The 24,502-nt window shown below is 39.3% G+C and overlaps 3 protein-coding genes across 3 annotated transcripts in view; 2 read left to right on the top strand and 1 right to left on the bottom strand.

Moving 5' to 3' along the window:
- Positions 1 to 355: 355 nt before the first annotated feature.
- slc6a14 (solute carrier family 6 member 14) lies at positions 356 to 6,570 on the top strand. The gene is made up of 15 exons (XM_005924715.2): positions 356 to 434; positions 840 to 984; positions 1,094 to 1,225; positions 1,794 to 1,955; positions 2,238 to 2,331; positions 2,419 to 2,551; positions 3,498 to 3,638; positions 3,757 to 3,892; positions 3,980 to 4,072; positions 4,321 to 4,446; positions 4,544 to 4,662; positions 4,785 to 4,884; positions 4,973 to 5,082; positions 5,254 to 5,421; positions 5,596 to 6,570. The coding sequence occupies exons 1-15, from the start codon at positions 369 to 371 to the stop codon at positions 5,749 to 5,751; spliced, it is 1,881 nt and encodes a 626-aa protein (XP_005924777.1). The 5' UTR covers positions 356 to 368; the 3' UTR covers positions 5,752 to 6,570.
- A 1,439-nt stretch (positions 6,571 to 8,009) lies between these two features.
- On the bottom strand, positions 8,010 to 10,098 carry LOC102301512 (acidic mammalian chitinase). Its single transcript, XM_014334341.2, is given in 8 exon segments — positions 8,010 to 8,326; positions 8,408 to 8,546; positions 8,639 to 8,758; positions 8,840 to 9,022; positions 9,141 to 9,264; positions 9,347 to 9,471; positions 9,935 to 10,019; positions 10,021 to 10,098. Coding segments are annotated over 8 exon segments (1,071 nt in total). The 5' UTR covers positions 10,089 to 10,098; the 3' UTR covers positions 8,010 to 8,099.
- Positions 10,099 to 18,820: 8,722 nt separating this feature from the next.
- Positions 18,821 to 24,502, top strand: part of lrrn2 (leucine rich repeat neuronal 2) — a 9,822-nt gene continuing 4,140 nt past the window's right edge. Inside the window, exon 1 of the mRNA XM_042222062.1 lies at positions 18,821 to 19,181. The gene's annotated coding sequence lies outside the window, so the exon portion shown is untranslated. The remainder of the gene's footprint in view (positions 19,182 to 24,502) is intronic.

Here is a 24,502-nt window from a genome sequence, read left to right as displayed (position 1 = left end):
CTATCACTCCTCACTACAGAAAGAAGTCATACATACTGTATTTTAGCACCATGATATTATACAGTGAACATGACTACCATCTAATAACAGCTCCACATAATTGCGTAAAGTGACCCTGACGTTATCAGACTGAGTGTCAGCAGTTGTGTCATTAATCTTAAACAGAGGAAAACGTTCGTCACTCATCTTTATAACCACGTTTTTAAGTTTAGAGTGGGAGTTGAGGTAATTGCATACAGCTATCTCAGGGGGAGGGCTGATGCAGATGATTGGAACACATCACTAGCTCGCCTTTAGAGAGGAGACTTTAAAACAGATGTAGTTAACTTCAAATTTCTTATTCTGTCCTAACAAGCAAGCGAACGAACATGAGGGAATACGGGTGGCAAAGTTTCAAGGGTTTCATCTTCAGAAATCCTGCTGTTGTCGACCAGGTAGGACTGCATAACTGACTGACCAGACTTTCACTGGATAACTTACAGCATAATATTTTGCAGAAATAGACGAAGGAAGAAGACGCTTGCCTGTATTTAAAGATCAGTTTCTTTTTGGTTTTGATGTAACTGTCACATATTTAGAAAAAAATAATTCAGCTGATAAATTAAACCAACTTTCTAGTATATAATTATTAATAACTAATAACTATTATAATGACTGATATCTTGTGTCCTGGTGTTGATTAATTAATATTTAAATTATGTACCATACCATTGTTCTACAACAGACTCTTCTTTCTAACATCTTTATTTTTTCTGAAAGTCCTGGTGCATCCAATAATTGCTTACATACATCACAAGTTTTACAAGTTTACAAAAGTTTAGAACTTTTTTAATGAGCAGGATCCACGTGTGGACGATGGGGATGAGAATACTGAGCGTGGTAACTGGACCAGTAAGAAGGAGTACATTCTCTCTATGATCGGATATGCTGTTGGTCTGGGAAATATCTGGAGATTTCCGTATTTGGCATACAAGAATGGAGGGGGTAATCAGCATTTATTTTCTAATCCATTATCCAAGATTCTATTTCAAAGCAACTATGTTTTTATAAGATTTGTTTTCCTCTTTACCACCAAATCCTTCATTTTGAGCAGGTGCCTTTCTTATCCCATATTTCGTGATGTTGGTGGTGGTTGGAATTCCTCTTTTCTTCTTGGAAAGTGCCTTGGGTCAATTCTGCAGCCAAGGTCCAGTTAATGTATGGAGTGCAGTGCCATTAATACAGGGTAATTTTAAGGGTTTTTTTTTTTAAATAAAAGAAAATGTTATGAATTAATCAACATTCCAATAAATACAAATGTGCATTTTTTAATCACTAGGTTCTCTGGATTATTATTTGCTTTTCTTAAGAGCTGCTTGCAGGTCACATGAATTATGAACAGTACATTTAATGAGGCTTGTGGCCAATGCAGAGCTGTGTCACCATAAATCAGCCCTAAACTCTCCTTAATAAGGTTTTTGGTTAATGGTCAACTGTGTGACCAAAAACTGACCCCAAACCCAATTTTGTTTTTTTATGACAGCTTTAATGAGGATTACAAAATTGTTTTATGTTCTTCAAACAAAAAGAAGAATGCTGCATTGTAATTAAAGAAACTGTAATAAGCAAAGTCGAGAGGACATTTTTAAATTACTACAGCAAAAAACAAAAACAGCATGCTTTTATGTATGATCAGTAAACTTAGACACACTTATTATGATTAGTTCAATCAAAAGACAGCTTTTGTCTGGTGAAGTTTCCGATAATATTTTTTTAAATTAATAGTGTCTTTTATGCCCTATCTATCCCTTCAGGTATTGGTGTTGCCATGGTTGTGGTGTCTGTAATAGTGTCTATTTATTACAACGTCATCATCGCCTACAGCCTGTACTACATGTTCGCCTCCATGCAGTGTCCTCTGCCGTGGTCCGGCTGTTCCAGCTGCGATGGCAGTAACTGCAGCACCACGCCTGAAGGTGCGTACATTATATTCTTGTATTCTTGTAAAGAGCAGCTCATTAAGTCTTCTGCTCTGTGGTATCTGCATCACCACATACACTGATTTAACATAAATTGATATCAGTCATAAAGATTATAAAGTATTTTGATGTGGTTTTAAATCTCAGTAACCTAAAATGTAAATATTCTGGAGAAATTAAAGCACCCACTACAGATCCAATCACAGGTACTTGTGTTGTGGTAAATACTGATATAAGATTTATATTTTGGACACTCACAAGTCCTTTCTCTTTTTTTAGTGTCCTGTAATGTAAGCAGTGTTTTGATTACCAACTGGACTCAGGAAAACAGCAGCTGCTCTTCGATACAGACTTCGAGTGAGCTGTACTGGGAGTAAGACTCAAACACTCGTGCACACAAGCATAAATAAAAGCACTTGTCACACTGTTTGTACAAATGCACATGTCTTCTTCTTTGCAGTAATGTGGCTCTGCAGAGGTCCAGTGGTCTTGATGAAACGGGGCCAGTAGTTTGGCACTTGGCTCTCTGTCTGCTGCTGACCTCCATAATTGTTACTGCTGCGCTCATCAAAGGCATCAAATCATCAGGCAAAGTACGTCAAAATCCTCCGTGTAGATGGACTCCTGTTCGTTTGTCCAACATACAAATCCACACATCTATTTAGAATAATTTAGTTTGTGATATTAGCTGTTTAGTTTCACAAACTAACTAAAAAGTCTAATAAGCATATGATAAGTGAAGTCACTGTGGTGTTTTTTCTTATATCAGCAGGGTGTGACTCCCCCTGCTGATGACCTCATATATATCATACACATTCTCAAGGACTCAATTGCTAGATTTAAATTATGTTCATGACGTAATTTTTTAAATTATGGTCCCATCCCACTATTTTCTTCGACTTCATCAACTCAGGTGTCATAGGACAAAAGGTGCCCTAAATGTATATATATATAGGAGAACCCCAAGAGAAACTACATAGGCATCAAGACAACAAGCGAACTCCACACATGGATTCAAAGGTGCTAATTACTGCTCCAAATGTTTTTTCCCATTTAAAATAACAAAAAATAAATGATAAAAAGACACCACATGCTTTATATTTTCTATTGTGCAGCCACGCCTCAGGCAGCTCCACACCTTGTTTCTGTTATCCAGTTTAAAAAAAACTCAGGATGGTTTTGAAACCTTTTATCAACAGTCTATAGTGCTGGTGTCCTTTTTTTAGTTTTGAACGATTTTATAGTAATCTAACAAACTATTCCCTTAGTTTCATTATTAGCTGAATGTACTGAAACAGGACTGATATTCATCATCTCATCTAACTCGAAGCAACTATTAAAGTATTAAAGTGTTAAAGTATTATAAAAATTAGGAAACCAAGAACAACAAAATGACAGATTGCACTTTTCGTGTGCGATGCTAAACTGTCAGTACTGAAATGCAGAAGGCCTGACAGATTTTAGAATTTAGGCTTAACAAATGTAACAAAATGCAGTCTTTTGCTTTTCCTGCAAAGTAACAAGTCTTTGTATCTCCAGGTTGTGTATTTCACTGCTACCTTCCCTTACGTGGTGATTGTGATCCTGCTGATCAGAGGTGTGACTCTAGAGGGAGCCAAAGATGGGATCGAGTTCTACATTGGTTCTCAGTCCAATCTGACCAAACTGACTGAAGTTCAGGTAGAAACTCTCACTGTTCATGTGCAAACTGTCACTGTTCATGTGCAATCCAATAAAGCCATTTGTTATCTGAGAAAAAAAACCTCTTAATGAGCTACAGTACAACTCTGTGTTTTAGGTGTGGAAAGATGCAGCAACTCAGACCTTCTACTCTCTCTCTATTGGCTGGGGTGGACTCATTGCTCTCGCTTCCTATAACAACTTTCACAACAACGTGTTCAAGGACTCGTTTGTTGTCACCCTTACTAATGCAGGTAGGGCCCTCTCTAACTAAATTTTAGAAAGAATGAAATTGTTTTTGCATTTCCTTTAATACATTTTCTGATTTGATCTCTTTCTAGGGACCAGTGTGCTTGCAGGCTTTGCCATATTTTCATTTTTGGGACATATGGCTCACGTCTACAAAACGCCAGTTTCAAAAGTGGTAAAGGAAGGTCAGACATACAACACCAACACACTCTCATCATTTGGTGTTAAATACTGCCATTCTGTCAGCTTTGTGCTTTCAGTTTTGCCTGTTTAAACAAAGAGTGCGACTAGGTTTCAGAAATTCATGGGATCCTTTACAAAGAGTGCAAGACTCATCTCATTGCTGAATATTGGCAGAATAAGCTGGATAAACCATGTTGGTTCCAGATGATGCTACCAGATGATTTTTCCCCTTTTATTTGTCTTTATGCAGGGTTTGGTCTGGCTTTCATAGCCTATCCAGATGCTCTGTCTAAGCTCCCCATCTCCCCGCTGTGGTCCATTTTGTTCTTCTTCATGCTTTTGACTGTTGGTCTGGACTCCCAGTTTGCAGGAATAGGTTAGATCTGAAGCTTCAGTTCAGTGTGATGTTTGCAGAACATTCAGCCCACTGCTGTTTAATCTACACAAACTAAAATCTCTTTTCTTGTCATTAGAGGTGATAACGACCTGCCTGCTTGACGCTTTCCCCACAGTCTTCAAATCCAAACATGTCTTATTAACTGTAACGTTATGTTCTGTCCTCTACCTCCTGGGTTTACCATGTGTCACAAGGGTAAGTCTGTCTTAGCACAACTTTCTGTGGCTGTTATAAAATAGTTAACTTGCTCAGTCTCTCTGTGTAAATGTATAATGTATAATGGTTTTGTGTGTTTTTCATGCATGTGTGTATCATAGGCAGGCATATACTGGGTAACCCTAATTGACCAGTTTATTGCCAGCTGGGTGCTGCTATTTTTGGTGCTTTTGGAGATTATTGCCATCTGCTACATTTACGGTAAGTACAACAATCTAAGTTTGTGCATATGAAAGGTGATTGATGGTCTTAAATTCCAGGATACTTATATTCTTCTTCCACCTTGCAGGGGGAAACCGTTTTATTAAAGACATTGAGATGATGATTGGAATGAAGACTTCCACATTTTGGCTGTGGTGGAGAGCATGTTGGTTCTTTATCACCCCCTGCATCGTAGTGGTGAGTACACAGTGCTGCCTTTTTTGCTGTACAAGAGAATTTAAAAGGCAAAAGCATTGTGTTAATTAAAAGTATCGACTTTCATTAACGTGCATAGGTGTACACAAATATCTTGTAGTTGTTTGTCTCTACCAGTAGTGAACTTTGTGTTTTTTTGTGACTTTTGTCTAGTTCCTCTTGATCTCGTCTCTGGTTTACTTTGAACCCCCTAACTATGGAGGTATCCCCTACCCAGACTGGGGCATGAATTTAGGCTGGTGCATGATTGCATTTGTCCTGATGTGGATCCCTGTTGCTGCTGGGTATAAGCTAATAAAGGCAAAAGGAAACCCCTGGAAGGTGTGTACTTGTGCAGTGGATTGACTGTGGATTATTCTTGTCTTTTTCTACATTTGAAAGATTGTAGTAGTTGTTGAACTGCTTGGATCTTTTTTTTCAGTCAGTCACACAAATGATTTGTGAGTATTAAAATAAATACACAGTACTAAAATTTACGCTTCTTATATTCTGCAGCGTCTGAAGTCACTGTGCTCGCCATCTGAGGAATGGCATCCCTATTTGGACGTCCATCGAGGGGAGCGCTACTCAGAAGAACGCTGCCGCCGTAGGAACAACAGCAAAAATAAAGCAGAAGTTAATCTGAATGTAATCTCCAGTTCGTGGCTATAATGAGGCTTCTCCTGCGTTTGCTCTATGAATACCTTGTTTTGAAAGTTCTGAAAGTTAAGTCATTTTTGACCTCTGGGAAGCAGAAAGCAGCTGAAATATAAACTCACAGCAGACGGCACAGAACTTACATGTAAACTTCCTGAAACCTGAGCGCTTTTTTTGGGATGTATTTTTAATTTCTACAGTCTGTTTGGTAATCGTTGGATCAGCAATTTAAAAAAAAGAACTATGTCCTTCGACAGGCAGAATGGGTTTCTTTAAGAGCACAATGCAATCAAGTCACCATTGCAAACAAAGTGTGAACACTTTACTGAGCAGAATGATGTATATACTGCATAACAGCTGAGATCTAATGTTCCCAAATGAGGATGTGGACTCTTCTTACTATCTAAACATTTCTTCTTTCTTCTTTTAAAAGAACTGTCTGGGTCTTTTCCCCTGTTTTTATGACCTATTGTACACTGTATATGTCCTGCTGCAGCTTGTGTGAGTTCATGTGTTTACAGAAAAAGAGAAGACTCAATCACACAAACAAAGTTGACATGGAGAAAATATATATATATATATATATATTTAATATATGTATTACTTGATAGGGCATTATTATCAGGTGATATTTTATTGGCAGTTTTATGTTTTGTTTTGGGGGTTTTTTGGTTTTTTGGTTTTTTTGGTGGTGGGGGGGTAATTTATTCTTATATTAGGAGAGATTGAGTCTGTGTCATTAACTATGCTAGTCTTTAAAGCACAGTTCCTTTTCCTGTGACTTCTATTCTGATATTTAAATGTAGTAAATAAAAGTGCAACTGATATTTTTTACAGAATTTGTCATATTTGATAAGTAGGAAAAGGAAACAATCAGATGTTTTTATTTCAGTCTGCTTTTGTGTTTGGTTAGTTGGTTGGTTGTTTTATGTATATATACACACATACATACATACATGTATGTGTGTATATATATATATATATATTTATGCATTTGAGTGTGACGCCACATAAATTCACTGAATAACTGTTGAGACATTTGAGTCTGGGCCAAGTTTACAAAAATATCTGTTCTACTAGCAAAAACAGTTGTGTTGTTGTTGTTCTTTTTGTTTTTTAGGTCTGGATCGATGCAGCCACAAAGACCCTTTTTTTCATGTCTATTGCCTGGAGCATAGTTTCCACAACATATAACTAAGTAAGTTTATGATTCCACTATGGAAATTCCACTATATATAGGTTATATCTGTTATTAAACTAACTTTAGGCTACAGTGATATGGGTTGATAACCTCTGTTTCATACATGAAGCCACCTTAGATTTGTCTGTCTTCATCCTGGAAGCCTAAATATCTCTGATATCTGTGAAATAGAGCAAATCTCTACGGTCTCTGATGTTAATTTCATGTTAGTTTTATGCACTGTGCGTGCAGGATTTGGGTCAGTCACTTATTGTGTAGGTCTGGCTGAGCTTTATATTACCTTATTTTGGTCCATTTTGTTCTTCATGCTTTTTGACTGTTGCTTTTCATTTCCTTTATTTGTAAGAGCTAATGCCCTCAGGGTAGCTTTGAACCCAGGCCTCTCCATTAGTCTGGTGACATATGGTTTGCCTGCTCTAACCAGTGAGCTAACTGGGTGCCCTTCAGTTCAAGCTTTCTTGTCATTAGAGGTGATCATCTTCTTCACCACCTCGCCTGCTGGATGCCTCTCCTGGCATTTGTAGGGATGAATGTCATTCTTGGACCTTCCATATGTAACAAGGGTACAGTCTGTCTGCTCTTTGTTGACTGATGTTATTACCCTGCTTTCCTGGAGTGTGTGTGTATTTCTGAGATAGGCAGGAATATACTGGGAAACTTTAATCAACTACTTTGTTGCTAGCTGGGTGATGCTTATCTCAGCCTATAAAAATCTTAGCTGCGACGCATGAAAGGCTTTACATTTAAGAAACTAATCTTCACAAGCAGTTTTAAAGGCTTTCCTCTGTTTTTGTGCTATCTATATTTCCAGTCTAATGCAAAAATAACTAAAAAATAAATAAAACTTTTGATAAAAAACTTGTTTTTCTATTACAATGTATTTTATGCAGCTTTTATCGTGTTCTGTTTGTATTTCTCTTTTAGATGCAGAAGAGTGAATAGATGAATAAATCAGTTGCTGATGTTTGAGGCTTTTTGTTATTTAAGAATAACTTGATATTGATTTATTGATTTGTGGACCCATGAAAACAACTTCACAAAACAGAGATTCAAAGATTCTTTAAATGCTTTATTTAGGTTAAATCAATGGCAGGTGTTACACAGCCATTCTCTGTGTTGGTGGGTTAGTGGATTGTTTACCCAGCTCATAGGTTCATTCATTTCACTGAGAGCGGGTGCAGCATTTGCAGCTGTCATCAAACACCTGGCCGGCAGTGCAGTATTGGACGTCGGTTTGTCCTTGGTTACACTTGTAGAATTTCTTCTTGTCGGTCGGGTCAGGGAAGAGTCCGTTCTGCTTGCCAGCACAGAAGCCAGATCCTGTGGTGCCTCCACTGGGCTGCTGGCTTGGTGCGACTGCATGTGGGGGGTTAGGCTGAGCTTTGCAGGCTGAGGAGAAAAATTAAAGAGATTAACAAAAGGGAAAGCTTTTACATGTCTATTCCCAGATGATATGTGGTTCACGCATACAAGATTAAGTTCCTAGTCCACTTTTTAGAGTGTTGATGAGTGGGTTTCGCCCCTGGCCGCAAAACATGCCGGTGAAGTCGTCCAAAGCCAAAGTCCATACCACAGCTCCACCAAAACCGTAATGCTTCAACCACTCAGTCTGCAAAATAGAAAATAAACCAAGTGTTTAATCAGCTTAAGAAATTAAAATTAAATAATTTAAATAAATTTTTAAAAAAGATTACTTCACACCTTTGCCTGGAAGCTCTTAATATTGTCATATCCAACCCAGACTCCCTGGTTATAGGCATAGGGCACATTCTGGGCGTTGTCCCAAGCCTGTGTGGCTCCTTCCTTCAGGAAGGTGCAGATCTGGCGGGAAGAAAAGATTTAAACTAACATGCATGAACTCTCCTGCCTAATGTATGCATTCACACAGATTAGGAAATAGACCTCGTAGTAGGCCAAGAATCCAGTCTGACGAGTGAAATGTCCAGCAGGTCCAGGTCCCCTGGCAGGAGCTCCCACAGTTGTGTTAGAGGAGGCCAGGTGGAAAGTGTGGCCAAAAGTGGGGAAACCAACCAGCAGCTTCTCAGCTGGGGCACCATTGTTCTTCCAGTAATTCATAGCATAGTCCTTAAAACAAGAGAATACAGAGCAGTTTGTCTAACTCCTCCACAATAGTTATTTTTATTAACGCAAAGCAGGAGTAAAAGAATGTTTAAGACCGAGGAATAATGACGCCTTCACTTACCACGTTGTAGTAGATCATGGATCCCTGGTCACTAGGGCCCTTATAGAGAGGGCTGTTCTCTCCAACATTATGTTCCCACAAACCATGGAAGTCATAGGTCATAACATGGATGTAGTCCAGCACACTTACAAACAAACACAGGTGCTAATGTTTAGTAAAAGCTGCGTTCTGGATGACAAATGTGGAGGTATGTAATGTGTGCTCACGCTCCAATCTGGGCAATCTGGTATGCAGAGTCAATCGTCTCCTTTCGAGCAGAGACAGCAGCAATCAGCAACAGACGAGGACGGTTTGTCTTCTTTCCCTCCTCCTCAAAGGCTCTCATCAACTCCTACAGACAGGCGAGGAACAAAAAGCAGTTACAGCTGGTACATGATTGTTTTTCTTTTAAACACTGAGAAAGCCTGAGGTCACACCGTAGGCCTGTTAAAGTATAGATCAGTCGGGTGGCTTGTTCATGTGTTGCTCCCATCGCTAGAGTAACAACTGCACACATTAACATTTAAATGGCTCTCTGGGTTTGCAGTCACCCACGCTGAAACATAAAGGATATCTGTGTGGATGTGGAAGTTATCAGAAGACCTGATAATAAAAACTGGAATCACTCAGTAGTCTAGATTAAGGGTGAAATTTCAGGAAGACAAGTGCAGCATTTTGGCAAGAGGTCATTGTTGCGATGACTCACCTTCATCTCTGCATTTTGGAGATCATAATCTCTTCTTCTTTGACTTTTGATATAATAATTTCTAGCTCGCCATAACTGGCACGACAGACAGCATACCAACCCAACTGACCTGTAGCAAGACCGTGAAACGCTCCTTATCCTGAGGTGGGGAGCCGCGAGAACCAGGGTACTCCTAGTCGATATCCAGACCATCAATCGTAGTGACGCAGGAAGGTGATAACACTTTTGATGAAGGTCTGACGATGGGCAGCAGTGGAAACCATGGTTGTGAACCTAGTAACAGGAAGATACGCAATTTCAACTCGAGATATAGTTTTATCTTGGCAACAGTAGTGAACCTCAGGTCATTACAACATACTTTTGGGTGCCAAGGTTCCATCCACCAATGGACAGCAGAGTCTTTAGGTTGCTGTTCCTGTGAGCAGTAACAACATCCATGTTAAACTCTCAAAATTTGCTCTGTGCTTCTGTATATAAATACCCACATATGCCTTTCAGTTTATCATCCCTATAAGCATTTGTGTGTACTGACTGGTTTTTCAAGGCCTGAAACTCTCCATAGAGTTTCTCATCGTTTCGATCGTAGGCTTTGATCATGTTGTGCTCCATTCCCGCAAAGGCGTAGATGAGATGGTCACAAAGACATGGGTCAATGTTGGTAGGGAGATAGTTGCTTGCCCCCAGATGGCACTGTGCCCGGCTCGTAAAATAACAGGAAAAGATGTACGATGTTCCTGCAAGACAAGGAATAGTTCTTACACTGTAACTGAAATGTGTCTACACACATCAGCCTAACACTGAGTGGATAAAAGACACAATTACCTAACTGCACATGTAGCAAGAGAGCCCGTCCTGCAGAGAAAGGAGATCAAAAAGGGTGAAGAAGGAGAAGGCAGGTTAACTACTCAGCATCAATTTGTATTAACCAGCTGAATAGAGATATTCTGTTTAAATGTAAGAAAGTTTTTGAAGTTCAACTTACAGGTGCAGATGAGTCTGTCCATGTTGCCTACTGTATCAGAGCAACATGAGGACACTAACGCTCTTTTATAGCCCTCACTTCTTCAACGTATGCGTAATATTTGTTAACTATAGCTGATTTGGCTAATCAGCAAATGCGGAAAACAAAAAACATATTTGTTTGCGCAACACGAGCGTTTCATGAGATTTCCAGGAAACGCTGATAACCTTCAGCATGCCTTTCGATAATGCGTTCGTAGGTTAAACCAGATCTCTTTGAGGTTACTAAAATGGGTTGTTCTGTACATCACACTCAATTTCTTAAATGTACTTTTCGCCTAAAAGGGAAAAAGTAACAGAGGCACAACCGGTGTCTCTTAAATCATTAGGAGCAAAAAATTGAGGCACTCAAGGCAGATTTGAAATAAAAAGCCTTCAGTTCAGTTAAAGAGGCACTGACACGTATCGCCATATATTTTGCCTTGCTTCCAATATCTAACTGTTTTTCGAGGGAAGCTCCTGTAAATTTCACTGAAGCACCATTTTCCAAGTACAGTTTGATAGTGGTGCTTATGTGGTTGTCCTCTCTGCTGCGCTCCTTATCATCCTCACACATGGTTCATGATCAGTTATTAATGTTATTCTGTACTTTAGAAGGGACATACAGACTTTTTGCCCTCTTCTATACTTGGAAGTAGATCAGTTGTTCTGTAATTACAATGGCAGATTCACACAATGCCAGCCAGCTGGAGCTTTTTCGTGGGGGGGGGGGGATTGTTTTATACATCCTATCTAGTCTTGATTTTTTACGACCTTGGAAATCTGCCTGCTTTTGGAGACTGACTTTGGGCCCTAACCAGCCACACTTCACACCACCATGACAGTGTGTTCATTCCAGGTGCTCTGGTTTTTTCCTGCACTCCAAAGACATGCATGTTAGGCTAAATGGTGATTCCAAGTTGACCGTAGGTGTGATCATGATTGTGAATAGCTGTTTGTCTTTTTGTCTTAGCCCTGCACTAGACTGGCAATCTGTCCAGGGTGTACCCTGCCTCTCTTCTTATGACACCTGGGATAGGCTCTACTAGACCAACTGCAGTGGACAGGCTCTAGACTCTAGAGCCTGTCCATTGCAGTTGGTCTACTCTAGAGTAGACCAACTGCAATGGATGGATCCTTAAGCTATTGTTTTATGCTTATAAAGCTTCATTAACAGATACTGACTTTTAGTGATTAAAGGAAAAAATGCCTTAAATATAAAGTTATCCGCACATGAAACCAAAAAAATTATTCAATATGAACAGTCTTTACAAGTGTTACAAGTTATACATATGGGCCATAGCTATACTGAGTGACAAGTGGGGTGATGAGACAGGCAGTTTGCATGGCATGGATTCTGCCTTATATGAACTAAGTTTGAACTAAGTCTACTGTATGTGTCTCAGTTTGTCTCCGTTTGTTAGCCAATAATGAGCTATCTCAGGCTGAAGTAGCTCATTATTGGGTATTGAAATTTCAGCCTGGACTGAAGTGGTGGATTGGCTGGCATTGTCATCCTGAGAGCCATTGCTAGGATAGAAACACAATCAACGCTGAGCCAGTATCTGAGATGTGCATCATCATACTGCAGTTTCCACACAATGCTGAGAAATATATTTTCAAAGACGCACATTATCACCTCCAAACAGCGGGTAGCCACTGCAGTTTCACCATTGCGCTATTCATTAAACTAACAGTGAAAGCTACACATTTTCCACTGATATATGTGGCTGCACCACTGTTGCTTCATTAATGGCAAGGACTGTGTATTTGATATTTTTCCAGTAAAAGAGAGAAAAACATAATTTTTTTCCCGTAAAAGTCTGAAATATCTTTTTTAGATTTTTAAAAGAGCAATAATTTATCCGACACCAGTCACCACAAGTTGTAATGGACTAGAAGAATGAGTGTATGTTTGGATAAAATGCGAAAAAAAAAATGCACCACATTGATAAGTGCGTGGGAAAAACATGAGCAGAGTATTAGATGCACTGCTTAATATCACCACCAGAGAGAGTCAATAAGCTGCGTAGCAGCTGGGTCCATTTTGTGTGAGCTGTTAAGCAACAACAGGCTGTTTATCCACTGATCGTTTCAGTTCCCTCTGCAGTGATGTCATTTGCTCTTTAAAATAGCCAGAACTTTTAAAAGTCAGAAGCACGCTGCAGGCAAAACAGGTCTCGACCCCTGAAACATCAGAGCTTTTTCTTTTTTGCTGTACAGATAAATTACATTGAACCTACTGAACTGCAAACTAAACTCTTTCCTCTCTCTCTCTGTCTCTCTCACCATGGCAACCATGCACAGGGAGCCAGGCAATGAACACAAACCTGTTGCCGTCTCCCACGCAATACACACAGCTGCATAAAGCGCACACACATACACAGACAGGCACACAGTGCTAGTTGACAGTAGAGTGACATGTGAAAATAGTGATTAATCCTGGTGGTGTTAATGTCGCTGTGTTGCACCTTCTGTTGGAGAGCAAGGACAGAGATGCTGAGCAGCTCCCATCTTCACTGGGGTTTAAAATGAAATAACTGTTAAGGTTATATTTGTATCTTCATGCCTTTGCAGCTGAGGAACTTATCAGATCATGTGAGCTTCTCAGATATGTGAGAGTGCATATTTAAAACAGAGGGAACAAATGGCGAGAACAAGACTTTTTCTTTTCAGTTTGAGCATGGACGAATGTGAAAAATGAGCAGTGACCTCCGGGGGATGTAAAAACGGAGCCAGAATGAAAGCTGCCAAAAACTGCAGTTCTTCTAATGGCCACTTGAGGCTGGCTCCAAAAGCAACTCAGTCCCGTGCTAAAATGTGCAGCTTTGCAGCAGTGCCTTCTGCTTTTTTACCCTTCTTGTTGCTGCTGCAAGTGGGATGCTTTTTGTTCAGTTTTTCATAGCTCACCCGTTTACATGTTAGTAAGAGTTAAATACAGGGGCAGGGGCACTTTGAGTGAATGGTGGATGATGGCACAGGAAGCTGTAAAACATAGCTAGTTCAAGGTCAGGCCAATGAACTCAGCCTCTTAACTGCGTCTTTGCTTTTGGTGTCTTCTGGAGTGTTTTTAAGGAAATCTAATAAATAATATGACCTGATGTGTGGTTACATGTCATGTTCAACCAAGAACCATGTTTCTTAAAGCTGTTTATCAGCCTGCAGCCGCCTTTTATTATACAGTGAGTGGTTAAAACTAGCAAATGTGTACTGAAAGAAAAAAAACAAGACGAAAATGTAAATACTGTAAAAAGTGTAAACACTGCTCTCTGTTCAGTTTTCAGAACTGATCTCATTCTCCACCCTCACCGCCTCCCCACCCACATAATTCAGGCTTTTCAACAGCCCGTTGCTATTAGATACTGCTGGGCCTATCACCATGGCAGCAAATGCTCAATAATTTTCCCTCAACTATGTTTCCGTGTGCAAGCTCTCGCACATACACAACCCTCCCACATCACATTTAGCTGTGCAGAAACGTCCTTGAGTGTTCCCAGGTCCAGTTGGGGAACAGCCCACCTGCAAACAGAATTCAGATGCTGTGACAGGATCGAGATGCTCTGCTGCACATTAGAAGATGACTTGTTTTAAAATCATTTTTCAGAAGCAGGCTGTTACAGCATGACATAACGGTTGCTGAATTTTTTTGTGCCACCATTCGCCCTGTGCATGTGTGGTTTTTCTGACGAATCGATCTCATTTCTTCCTGAAGTTTACAGAGCGCTTGCTTCTGCTCAGATGTGCTGAGAACAAAGAGCCTGTTTTCTTAAAAATGTAAATGATGTGACTCAGGATTTCGACTCACTGACAGCTAAAGACATACAGTACTTTCAAAATATTTGCAAGGTTGTGTCAAAACACTGTCACTACTGCTGCAGCAATGAGCCAAATTTGTATATATGCTGCCATACTTCTGTCTTTAGTGTGTGCGTGACGCAAATATATTAATTTTCCTGCACACATTTACACTTTGTCCTTGCACCTGATCTATCAAAACCATTTTACCTCCAGTGTGCTAATAAGAAACAACTGTAACAACGGCCGTGACTTGAATGTCCACATCATGTGTCCATGTCTCAGGAAGCTGATGTCAGCTCAGGGAAGATGAAATGAACAAACAGAGAAAAAGAAAGGTGAGGCAGGGAAAGGAGAATTGGGAGAGTGAGAGGAGAGTTGGTGGCGGTGGTTTGGGGTGGGGGGTTTAGGCAGAGCTGATTTTCTTTCTCCAATAAAAGCGACAACCCCTCCTTGTTGCTATGGCGACCCCCTCTCTCTCCCTTCCTTTCAGCGAGCTACCACTTATCCTTGCTGCCTTTCAGTCAGCAGGGCATGTGGGTGTGCGTGCTTTTGTGTGTTGGCTCTTGAATGAATCAAGCAAATGAAGGGGAGAGCCATTAGAGACCCAAGTCAGACTATGTGACATGCACACACACACACACACATGAATGAAGATATATGTACGCGGACACACACACACACACACACACACACATGAATGAAGATATATGTACGCGGACACACACACACACACACACACACACACACACACACACACACACACACACACACACACACACACACACACACACACAGAACACAACACACACACACACATGCATGCATTATTACGCATTAGTAATCATCATTTTGCAAAAAAAAAAGCTTCATACTTTTCCGTTGGCTGACTTCTGAGTTCTTTTCTTTTTCTCACTCTCTTTTGGCACTTTCGTTATCACAGCATATTCTGCAGGAGCGACTTGCTATCATCTACTTTCTTACACAACCATCTGGCTGACTTTCAACCACAATGCACCCACTCAAATTATAATGATGAACACAGCACTATATAAATGTATTTAACTTTTACTTCCTCTTTTTTCAAAACAAGCAAATTATAAGTGATTGGAGGATAGCCTCAAATCCAACTTTCATGTCACCACTGGCTGTGTTAAAATGTACTTAGAGGTCTAATATCAGATTACAACACAGAGAAAAGCTTTGCGACTACTGTTCTAATCTTGTTACTCTTCACTTCCCACCTTTAATAACCTCTCTAAGTGCTAAAACAAAAAATGCACGTCCTCATGTTAGTTTTTAACGGCTCCCAGCAACGTTTGACCCAGCGCAGACTCAGGATGTCCCGTCCCTGAACTTTTAATATTTAAAGCATGCATCTAAAAACTGATGGATTTTGGTGTGAGTGGTCAGGGGGTAATCATTCTTCATTATATTTTCTGTAATATATATATAGTAAGCAGCTGTGCTATCTAATATACTTCCTGTAATATAATACTGTATATGGGGACTGCTATTAATCTGTGGTCTCCCAAAAGCATGATCTGACAGTAGAAGTAGTCTAAGAATCCACTAATGGATTGCCATAAATATGGATGATCCTTGCAGGATGAGATGGGTGCTCTGATCGTGCTGGTGGAATATTTGCATGTATCAGTACTGACTTTTTATTAAGTCGTGCATTTCTATTTGAACCCACTGTGTTTTGTACTCTGCATTTACACTAGTGGATATACATTAAAACTGATCTAAGTCACGCTATGTTTGGCTATGTTTTTGTTTTTTTTGTCTCAGTTCTTGAAGAAACTTGTCTTTAGAAGCTAAATGCTGCTACATGTTCACCAGTTAGTCGCTAATTATGTCTGTCTGCTATTTGGTGCTTGTTAGGAAGGAAGCTGGGAGGGTTTTTTTTGGCGGGTTCAGTGAAAACAGCTCCTGACGGAGACAGGAAACAAAGAAAGATAGTCATGGTCTGGAAAGAAATTGAAAAAGTGATGTCAAGAAATGTAATCTGCAAAGCTTCCAGTTGTTTATTGTTTGTCTGGAAACGGGAAACAAGAAGACTTTTATTGAAAAATGTTTTTGATTACCTATCCATGCACCCTGACCTCCTTGCTGTTTGGACTTGGTAAGTGTTTGTCTCACCTCAGTTCTTTAATCATGTCATATTCACTCTAAAGGGTGCCCCATCAAACTCGTTTTACATCATGTGCTGCTTAAATCCCAATTTCAGCTCAAGCGGGCCAGACCAGTTAAGCTAAAGTCCAATAAACAATTTTTTTTAAAAACACACCTGCAAATCTGATTTTACAGAAGGTTTACTAGAATTTGTTTACTTGAATTTCCTGCAGTGCACTTTCAAAAATATGTTTCAGTTTTTTCACATTATGAAGACGCGCTGCTGTAGTAATTTAAAGAAACCCATTAGCACGCTCCATTGGGCTTTCACTATAAGAAATAAAGAAATTAATCCTCTAATTAAAAAGTTTTTTATGTCTTTTACTGTTAAATTTTAAAAAAAACTTAATTGTTATTTAATGGAATATCAACACTAAGAAATCAGTTTACTTTCTGGTGTATGACCATGTTTTGTGTCTTAATAAGAAAGATGACAGAAAAACTAAAAAAAAAAAGTGTCCCCTCCCTCTTTGAAATGCTCAGATTTTTTTAAAGCCATACCGTGGGCCAGACTGGATTCTCTGACAGGCTGGTTCTGGCCCCTGGGCCTTATGTTTGACACTCCTGCTCTAGATGGTGCAACACACTAATTCTTCAGTGTCATCAGGGGGTGACCAGCCTCACTAAAGTATAGCAACATTTTTGACAGGTACAAGTACACAGCTCATAGCGCACAGCATGCATTTATACTTGTCACTCAAAACAGCAAGTGCGTGTATATGACTTTAGACAACGCATCTGGCTGGATAATGAAAACTGCTCTCATTTTTTAACGTTATAGCTCCTTCTGTAATGAAATCTTATACTTAAACGCAGTACTGTTATGCCTGTGACTGTTTGCTGATACTCGTGCATACCAGTGAAACCACAAATCCTGTTTACAGATTAATCCCAGTTTGACTCCTGAGGATGAGCTTTCACCTTTCCTGTTGTCGCTGGAGTCCGTGTTAATTTAAAATACATATTCTATGCCGAGATGTGATTAGGGACCAATATTAGACTCGCTTAAGTCATGCTGTTTGAGCTGCATACCTCTCTGCTCATCAGCGCACTCCATTAATATGAAAGGCAGGTTTTGGTTTTCAAGTCACATTTACTGTCAGCACTCAAATGCATCTCACTGCTGTAACTGAGGGTGCTATATGCAAAAAAAGATGCCACTTCAGTCTCTGTCTGATTTGATTTGAAACCATTTATATATGATATACTATACACTGCACACCTCATTTGTATTGCTGAAGCCTGGAACATGCTACAGAGTAAACATTTATACTCTACCCTCTTTTTTTAAGTCTATAGCCATGCCAAGTATTAACATACATACATATATATATATACACACACACACACATATATATGTATGTATATATATATATACACACACACACACACACACACACACACACACACATATATATAGTAAATATAATATACAACTATAAAATATATATATATTAAATATACTATGTATTATTATATATATATATATATATATATAATATATATATAACATTATATATATATATATATATATATATAATATATAAATATATAATATATATAATATACAATAGAAATTTCAAATGTTAAAACACAATCATATAGTATTATATATAAATTATACTAAAGTCTGAGAGCCTCTCAGTGTCTGCTCCCACTGGAGCTAAATTATTGTTCTTTCAGACATAAATTATCACCATAGCCACCCCCTGTCAATGTGACATTATACAGAAGCTGTTTACAGAGCCAGTTAATAATCAGCCGTGTAGGGATCTGATACCAGAGCCATAAACACAGTAAATGATGCTTTTCTTTTCTGTCTGAATTAAAGATTTGTCCCCCCTGGTGTTTTATAACTTCCTGTGCATGACCTGACATTATAAACAGGTCTATAATGCACACATGATGGCAGAAAACTAAAATGCCACTAGGGGCCAAAAAAAACTTCTCATCCAGAAAAAATGGAGCACATGTGGCTTTCTATCAGCTTGTGGAAAGAAAACGAGAATGAGAGAGAGTGAGGCAGGCAACAGAAAGAGAGGTGGAGAAATGAGAGGGGCAGAAGCACTGCTGCAGAACACCTCATCTCCTCTCTAGCTGGAGGGAGAGAGAGCGAGAGAGAGAGAGCGATAGAGAGAAGAGGAGAAAGATAGAAAAAGAGAGAGAGAGACTCAGTCTATGCCAATTTTCTCTTCAGCCCTTGTGATAGAGAGGGAGCTGGGGAAGTGATATTTCAGGAATCTTAAGAGATCAACAAACGTGCGAGAGGGGGAACGACAGAAAACTCGGCATGTGAAGAATCTGCAGAAACAACGACTGAAAGCGAATGGAGAAGGGAAGAAACGACAGAGAATGAGAGAGATGTAGTCTGTGCTTCTGCTGCGGTAAGATAAAATATGTTGTATTTTCTGAGCAAACTGGACACTGTAGCACTCACAGAAGCATGTAGTTGCTCTTGCACACATGCAGCTGTGGTGGATGCATGCATATTCACTCTGAATGAAAGCGGGATTGATTCAGTAGTCATGGGAGCAGGTGTGTGTGTGTGTGTGTGTGTGTGTGTGTGTGTGTGTGTGTGTGTGTGTGTGTGTGTGTGTGTGTGTAATGAAAAAGCTTGAGTGTCTCTGCAGGCAGAGAAGGAAAATAAATGATGAGTTTGTGTATATGGGTGTCTTAGTGCTGGAAAAGATTTAGCTGCAGAGCAATGCGTGTGTGTGTGTGTGTGTGTGTGTGTGTGTATTTTTTAAAGTATCTGCATCCAGCACCTCTATCTCTGTCATACCACCCCTCTTTCCTGCTCTCTAAATCCTCTCTGTCTCTATTCAGCTCTGTTGCAGTGTCCCTGTGTCATATCTGCACTTACCAAGCAAGACGTATATGCAAAGACTATTTGACATGAGCATGTGTCTTTTCTTCATACAAATCACTCTTTGTCTTGCAGCTTCATTCAGTCTCTGCCTGGCTTCTCTCAAACTGGAGAGTCCAAAGGAGCCCAAAGGAGAGACGTGTTTGACTTTAACTCCCGGAGAAGCTTGAATGCGACTGATCTGATATACCCTGTCCTTTTAATCTATGTTCTTCTCCGTGAAAACTTTCAAAACACTGATTATTTGACAGTACCCTTAAAAGGAAAGGCAGCCCCTTGTAATTCAGTACCCCACATGCAAAAATTAGTTTTGTAATATGCTAAATTTTAATCTAGCATACCTCACTTTCTTTCATTGAGTTTGTGCGAACGAGTATGTGTCTACGCACATCTGCTTTTACATGTTCTTTTGCTAATTCTGCATTAGATTTAATACAAGTCTTGTTATTCAGGTAGACAAGTAAGAACTTAATTGCATGCAGATACTCGGGTGCAGAGTTTATTGCCTGTGCATCAAGCAAAACAAATACATGTGCTAACACATTTTTCTTTAAAACTGCCGATACAAAACATTTTGTTTGCTTTTTGTGTGTCTGTACGGGTTTTGTGAGTGCAACCATTTGCAGGAAGAATGGTAATGTGTACCATTAATCTGTTTTGGTGGGACATGGACAGATGTAATGCCAAGCTCCAAGCACATAAGCTTTATCTAACAATCCTGAAAAATACGCATCATTTTCTATTCTTTGAAGACTGGCATGATTTGAAAGATAGATTTTGAAAACTGTTGCAATAAAATTCATAAATACATAAATGGACAAATCCATAAGAGCTTCTACTGAGCCTGAGTCGATGCTTTTATTTCTATTAGGAGCAAATTTTGTAGAAAGCACCGATACCAAATAATAACTGCACTGGCATTTAAGTAATGATACAGCCAGAACAGACGACACATCAGACAATGAACTCCAACCCCTTTATTTGTTTTTGGCAATGTGTACTCATGACAAATGGTTATTAAAAGTAATCAGTGGGTTTTATTGTTTTGATTTTGCATCCCATGATCCTGAGCCAAGGACATAGTGTGCTCGTAGTCCCAAAAGGCAACCAGTAGCATAAGATATTCTTTGCAGGCGTGGTTAAAGGGAAACTCCTCTGATTTTACAAATCGAAGTGTGTTTACAGGCCTCCAGGTGTTACACACCAGTAGTTTCACACATAAAGTCCAAATAAGCTGTACACAACCTTTTGTGCATTCAAGAAAAGCCAATCGCCTGTAGCTGGAAGAAAAAGCCTGATCATTATCTTGAAACTAGCAGCTCGAAGCTACAATAAATAGCTTTTGCACTTAAATGTTGAAGAAGAAGAAAGTATGGATTAAAAGTGGTATCTCTTCACCTGTGGTATTGATTGTGAGCATTTTTTTCACTGTCCAATTAAACTGGAGGAGCACTAATATTCTTTATGAATTAGTAGTGAGACAGCTTATGGTAAGGTGGTGCATGTACACATGTACACGGATTTTAATTCAAGTGTCAGTGCAGCTGTTTTTTGCGTTTTGTTTTTATTGCCCTTGTATAGTTGGGATACAGTTATATGTGGGGCTTAAATGTGAATCATAGGAGTGTACAGATCAATGATGAGCACTAAGAGCACTGAGAGATAAAGAGTGATAAAGAAAAGCCCACAGATTAGCGATGAACTACAGATGAAAAGCTTTTAGCACATATTGGTCCCTTTTGTTTGTTACGATACATGCATTGTGCAAGTCCCCGATAAATAAACAACAAATAGTGATTAAAAATTATTTATCCACAGTCAAAATTACAAGTCCTCACATCACGAGCCCTTTGTATACACCTATCAGCACGTTGTTCTGCTCTCCTGAAACTGCCAAAATTGCTATGAGCTTTTGAGAGCAAATGATAAAAAATGGAGGACATCAAAATTAAATGACAAATCCATTATTGAGCAGGTTGCTTGTAAAAAGATGAGAGAGTGGAGATGAAAGCGAATGGCTGATAGAAGCGTAAGAAGAGCCCCGGGAGGTGGGAACTGCTCCCGTGTCGTTAGCGTCTCAGCTCAGACACTGACTTACACTTTGCACCCACAACAATTGTTTCACAAATTTTGCATACATTTCAATAATATGGTGTTTGGATGCTTATAGCTTTCGCTGTCGTCGTAACTGCTCTAAACAGAAGCAGATAATTAATTTTATTGCTTGATAGTAATTTGGCCGACAGACATCAGCTGTACATGATCTTCTGTTAAGTCAAGAGACTGAAGCCTGCAGCGGTTTAGATAGGAAAACTCTGCAACCGTGATGAAGGGGTATAAATTCATCTAAATATAAACAGTTTTATTATCACGCAGAACAGAAGTTCTTGTGTAGAACACCTTTAAGGCAGACGTAGCAGGGCTTTCATCTTTTTTAAAGTTTACTTTATGTGGCAAAGTTATAATGGCATCGTCTGGGTTTAGACCAGTAATCTGTGAGAATTGCTTTCACGTCAGTTTGGCAGTGGATGTGAAGTCTTCTGGGACAATGAAGGCATGATTGTACGACCAAAACAGGAGACGAATAGTGCTTTTGTTTTCCCCGGCAGCTATTTGTAATTTTCCCTAGGTAGCTGAAATGGTGGAAGGTGGATAAAATTGTGGAAACTCTGCTCATCAGAAGACAAAGAGCTGGGAGAAATAAGAGAAGGGGAAGAGGGCAAGTGACAGAAATGGAACGCAAAGCCTTGGACAGGCAATCACTTGATGGATTCACTCTGGAATTTAAGAGGGTTCAACAGCAGTAGTCCAACCTGTTGAATATGTTGTGCTCAATAGGACTTGGAACTAGTGATTGAGCCCACAAACCTGTCAGGAAAGTGTTGATCGAGGTCAAGTGAGCTCAGGACCATCTTACCAGAGATTTCGACACAAAATTCAGGATTCATCCTGCTGGCCAATAGAAAGATTGCAGGTTCAGGGTACTTTTGCACTGAATGTGTGGTTATCCGTTTCATAAAATACTTGGTGGCCTTTTCTGGAGTACAGTAATTTAGGAGACATGATTTGACATTCAGCTGATGTTACTTTCACTGGATCACTAAAAGTAACATCAGTGGCCGACTTAGAGGTCAGTTTTGGCGATGTTGGAGAAAAGGTTATCCACTGGCATCTCAATTCAAAGAACGTCCATCAAATCAATTTCTGCTGTGACCACCTCTGCTTCTTCAAAGCGCTCCATCACTCCATGGCGCTGAGATCTGCCACAGGCCTCAGTCAGAACTCTCTGACTCGATGTTTGAGGTTTCTGCCATGATGTAGATTAAAGCAATGAAAAAAAATCAGACATCTCCCTGATGGTGTTGCAAGCTGAACTAAAACTGCACATTGCCTCATTCCAGTAATTGTTGTCAATATACAGTGTATCCAAAGGAGTCATCATAACATGGGAGATTTGCAAAAATAAATCAACTATGTGGCTAGCCTTAGCTATTATAACTTAAAGGTAACTCCAGAATACTTTGTTCTGGTGAAAATAAAGATGTGAAATACCAGCCAGAGGGCGAAGTACACTGTGACGAGATATGCTTAGATCGGTATATAATATATAACATGCATATATGAATATGTAGTAATTTATTGATTAAAATGTTTGTTCGTGTATGTTTGGAGCTTCCTACAACAAATCAGTGTAGTTGTTGTCTCTGCTAGAATAATAAATAACTGAACCCATTGAAAAAGTCCAGAATTCTGTAACTCTGAAGTTTAGTGTCTAAAGGTCAGACTTATCAAAGTAATTCTGTACATTTAAAATATAAATATAATGACTTTTGCTGGCTATTTTTATGCACACTGAAAGTAATTTTTCTGCGTTTTTTTAAATCTATTTGTTGGGGGGGGGTGGTTGTTGTTTTTGTATGTCTGCAGTTTTTTATGATTGTTAATATTGTTTGCATGGCGTACGACTGGCTACTTATTTTTACTGGTTCATTTATCACAGTGGGCTGTCACACTGTGTCAGTCAGGCAAAGCTAGTGATTAATGAAGCAATTTAAAGCTTAAGTTTGGGAGCTGATGTAGTCGTCCTCCATCAGTTGTAACAATGTTACCGACAGCAGGAAAATATTTTAGCTATACCTTGTCACCAAGGTTGTAATAAATAGTTAACTAAGGAGATATGAAAAACATTTTACCTGAAATAAAATGTAAAAACACAAAGGAAATTTCCTCGCTCTCAGCTGCTGTCACATTTAACAACACAACCTGCCTGAAGAGGTTTTGTTTATTTACACTCAGGTTGTGTTTGTTTTGCAACATCTGTACCAAACTCCTCAGCCTTTGCCTTTGGCACATATCCTCCACATTATAGTAATTCAAGAGATTAAGCCTCTAAAACTAATGAAAGCTAAAAACACACATATAAACACACATCCACTCTGGAAAGTAATTACATCTAAAGTGAATTAAAAAAACAAAAAGTGAAAAGAAATAATAATTCTAATAATTATTATTTGAGCTTATCTCTTAGGCCTACAGCTTAGGTCATACTTTGCCTAGTTTAAAAAAAAAATGTCTTTGGTGATTAAAACCAGATTTCTAGAAGCTGATATTTCTAAGGACAGCACATAATTTTTCCCACTGTAGGGTGCCTGCAGTTTTGGTCAGCTAATTACCGGCATGATGCTCTAAATGTTTGATGTGTTAGTGTGACGGTTTTGCACCACGAATACCGAGCAATAAGTCTCTTTGGTGTGTGTGTGTGTGTGTGTGTGTGTGTGTGTGTGTGTGTGTGTGTGTGTGTGTGTGTGTGTGTGTGTGTGTGTGTGTGTGTGTGTGTGT

Source organism: Haplochromis burtoni, unplaced genomic scaffold (assembly GCF_018398535.1).
Source record: "Haplochromis burtoni strain Fernald_Lab_line unplaced genomic scaffold, NCSU_Asbu1 Contig_79, whole genome shotgun sequence".
NCBI lineage: Eukaryota > Metazoa > Chordata > Actinopteri > Cichliformes > Cichlidae > Haplochromis > Haplochromis burtoni.
This window is presented reverse-complemented; position numbering and strand designations above follow the sequence as displayed.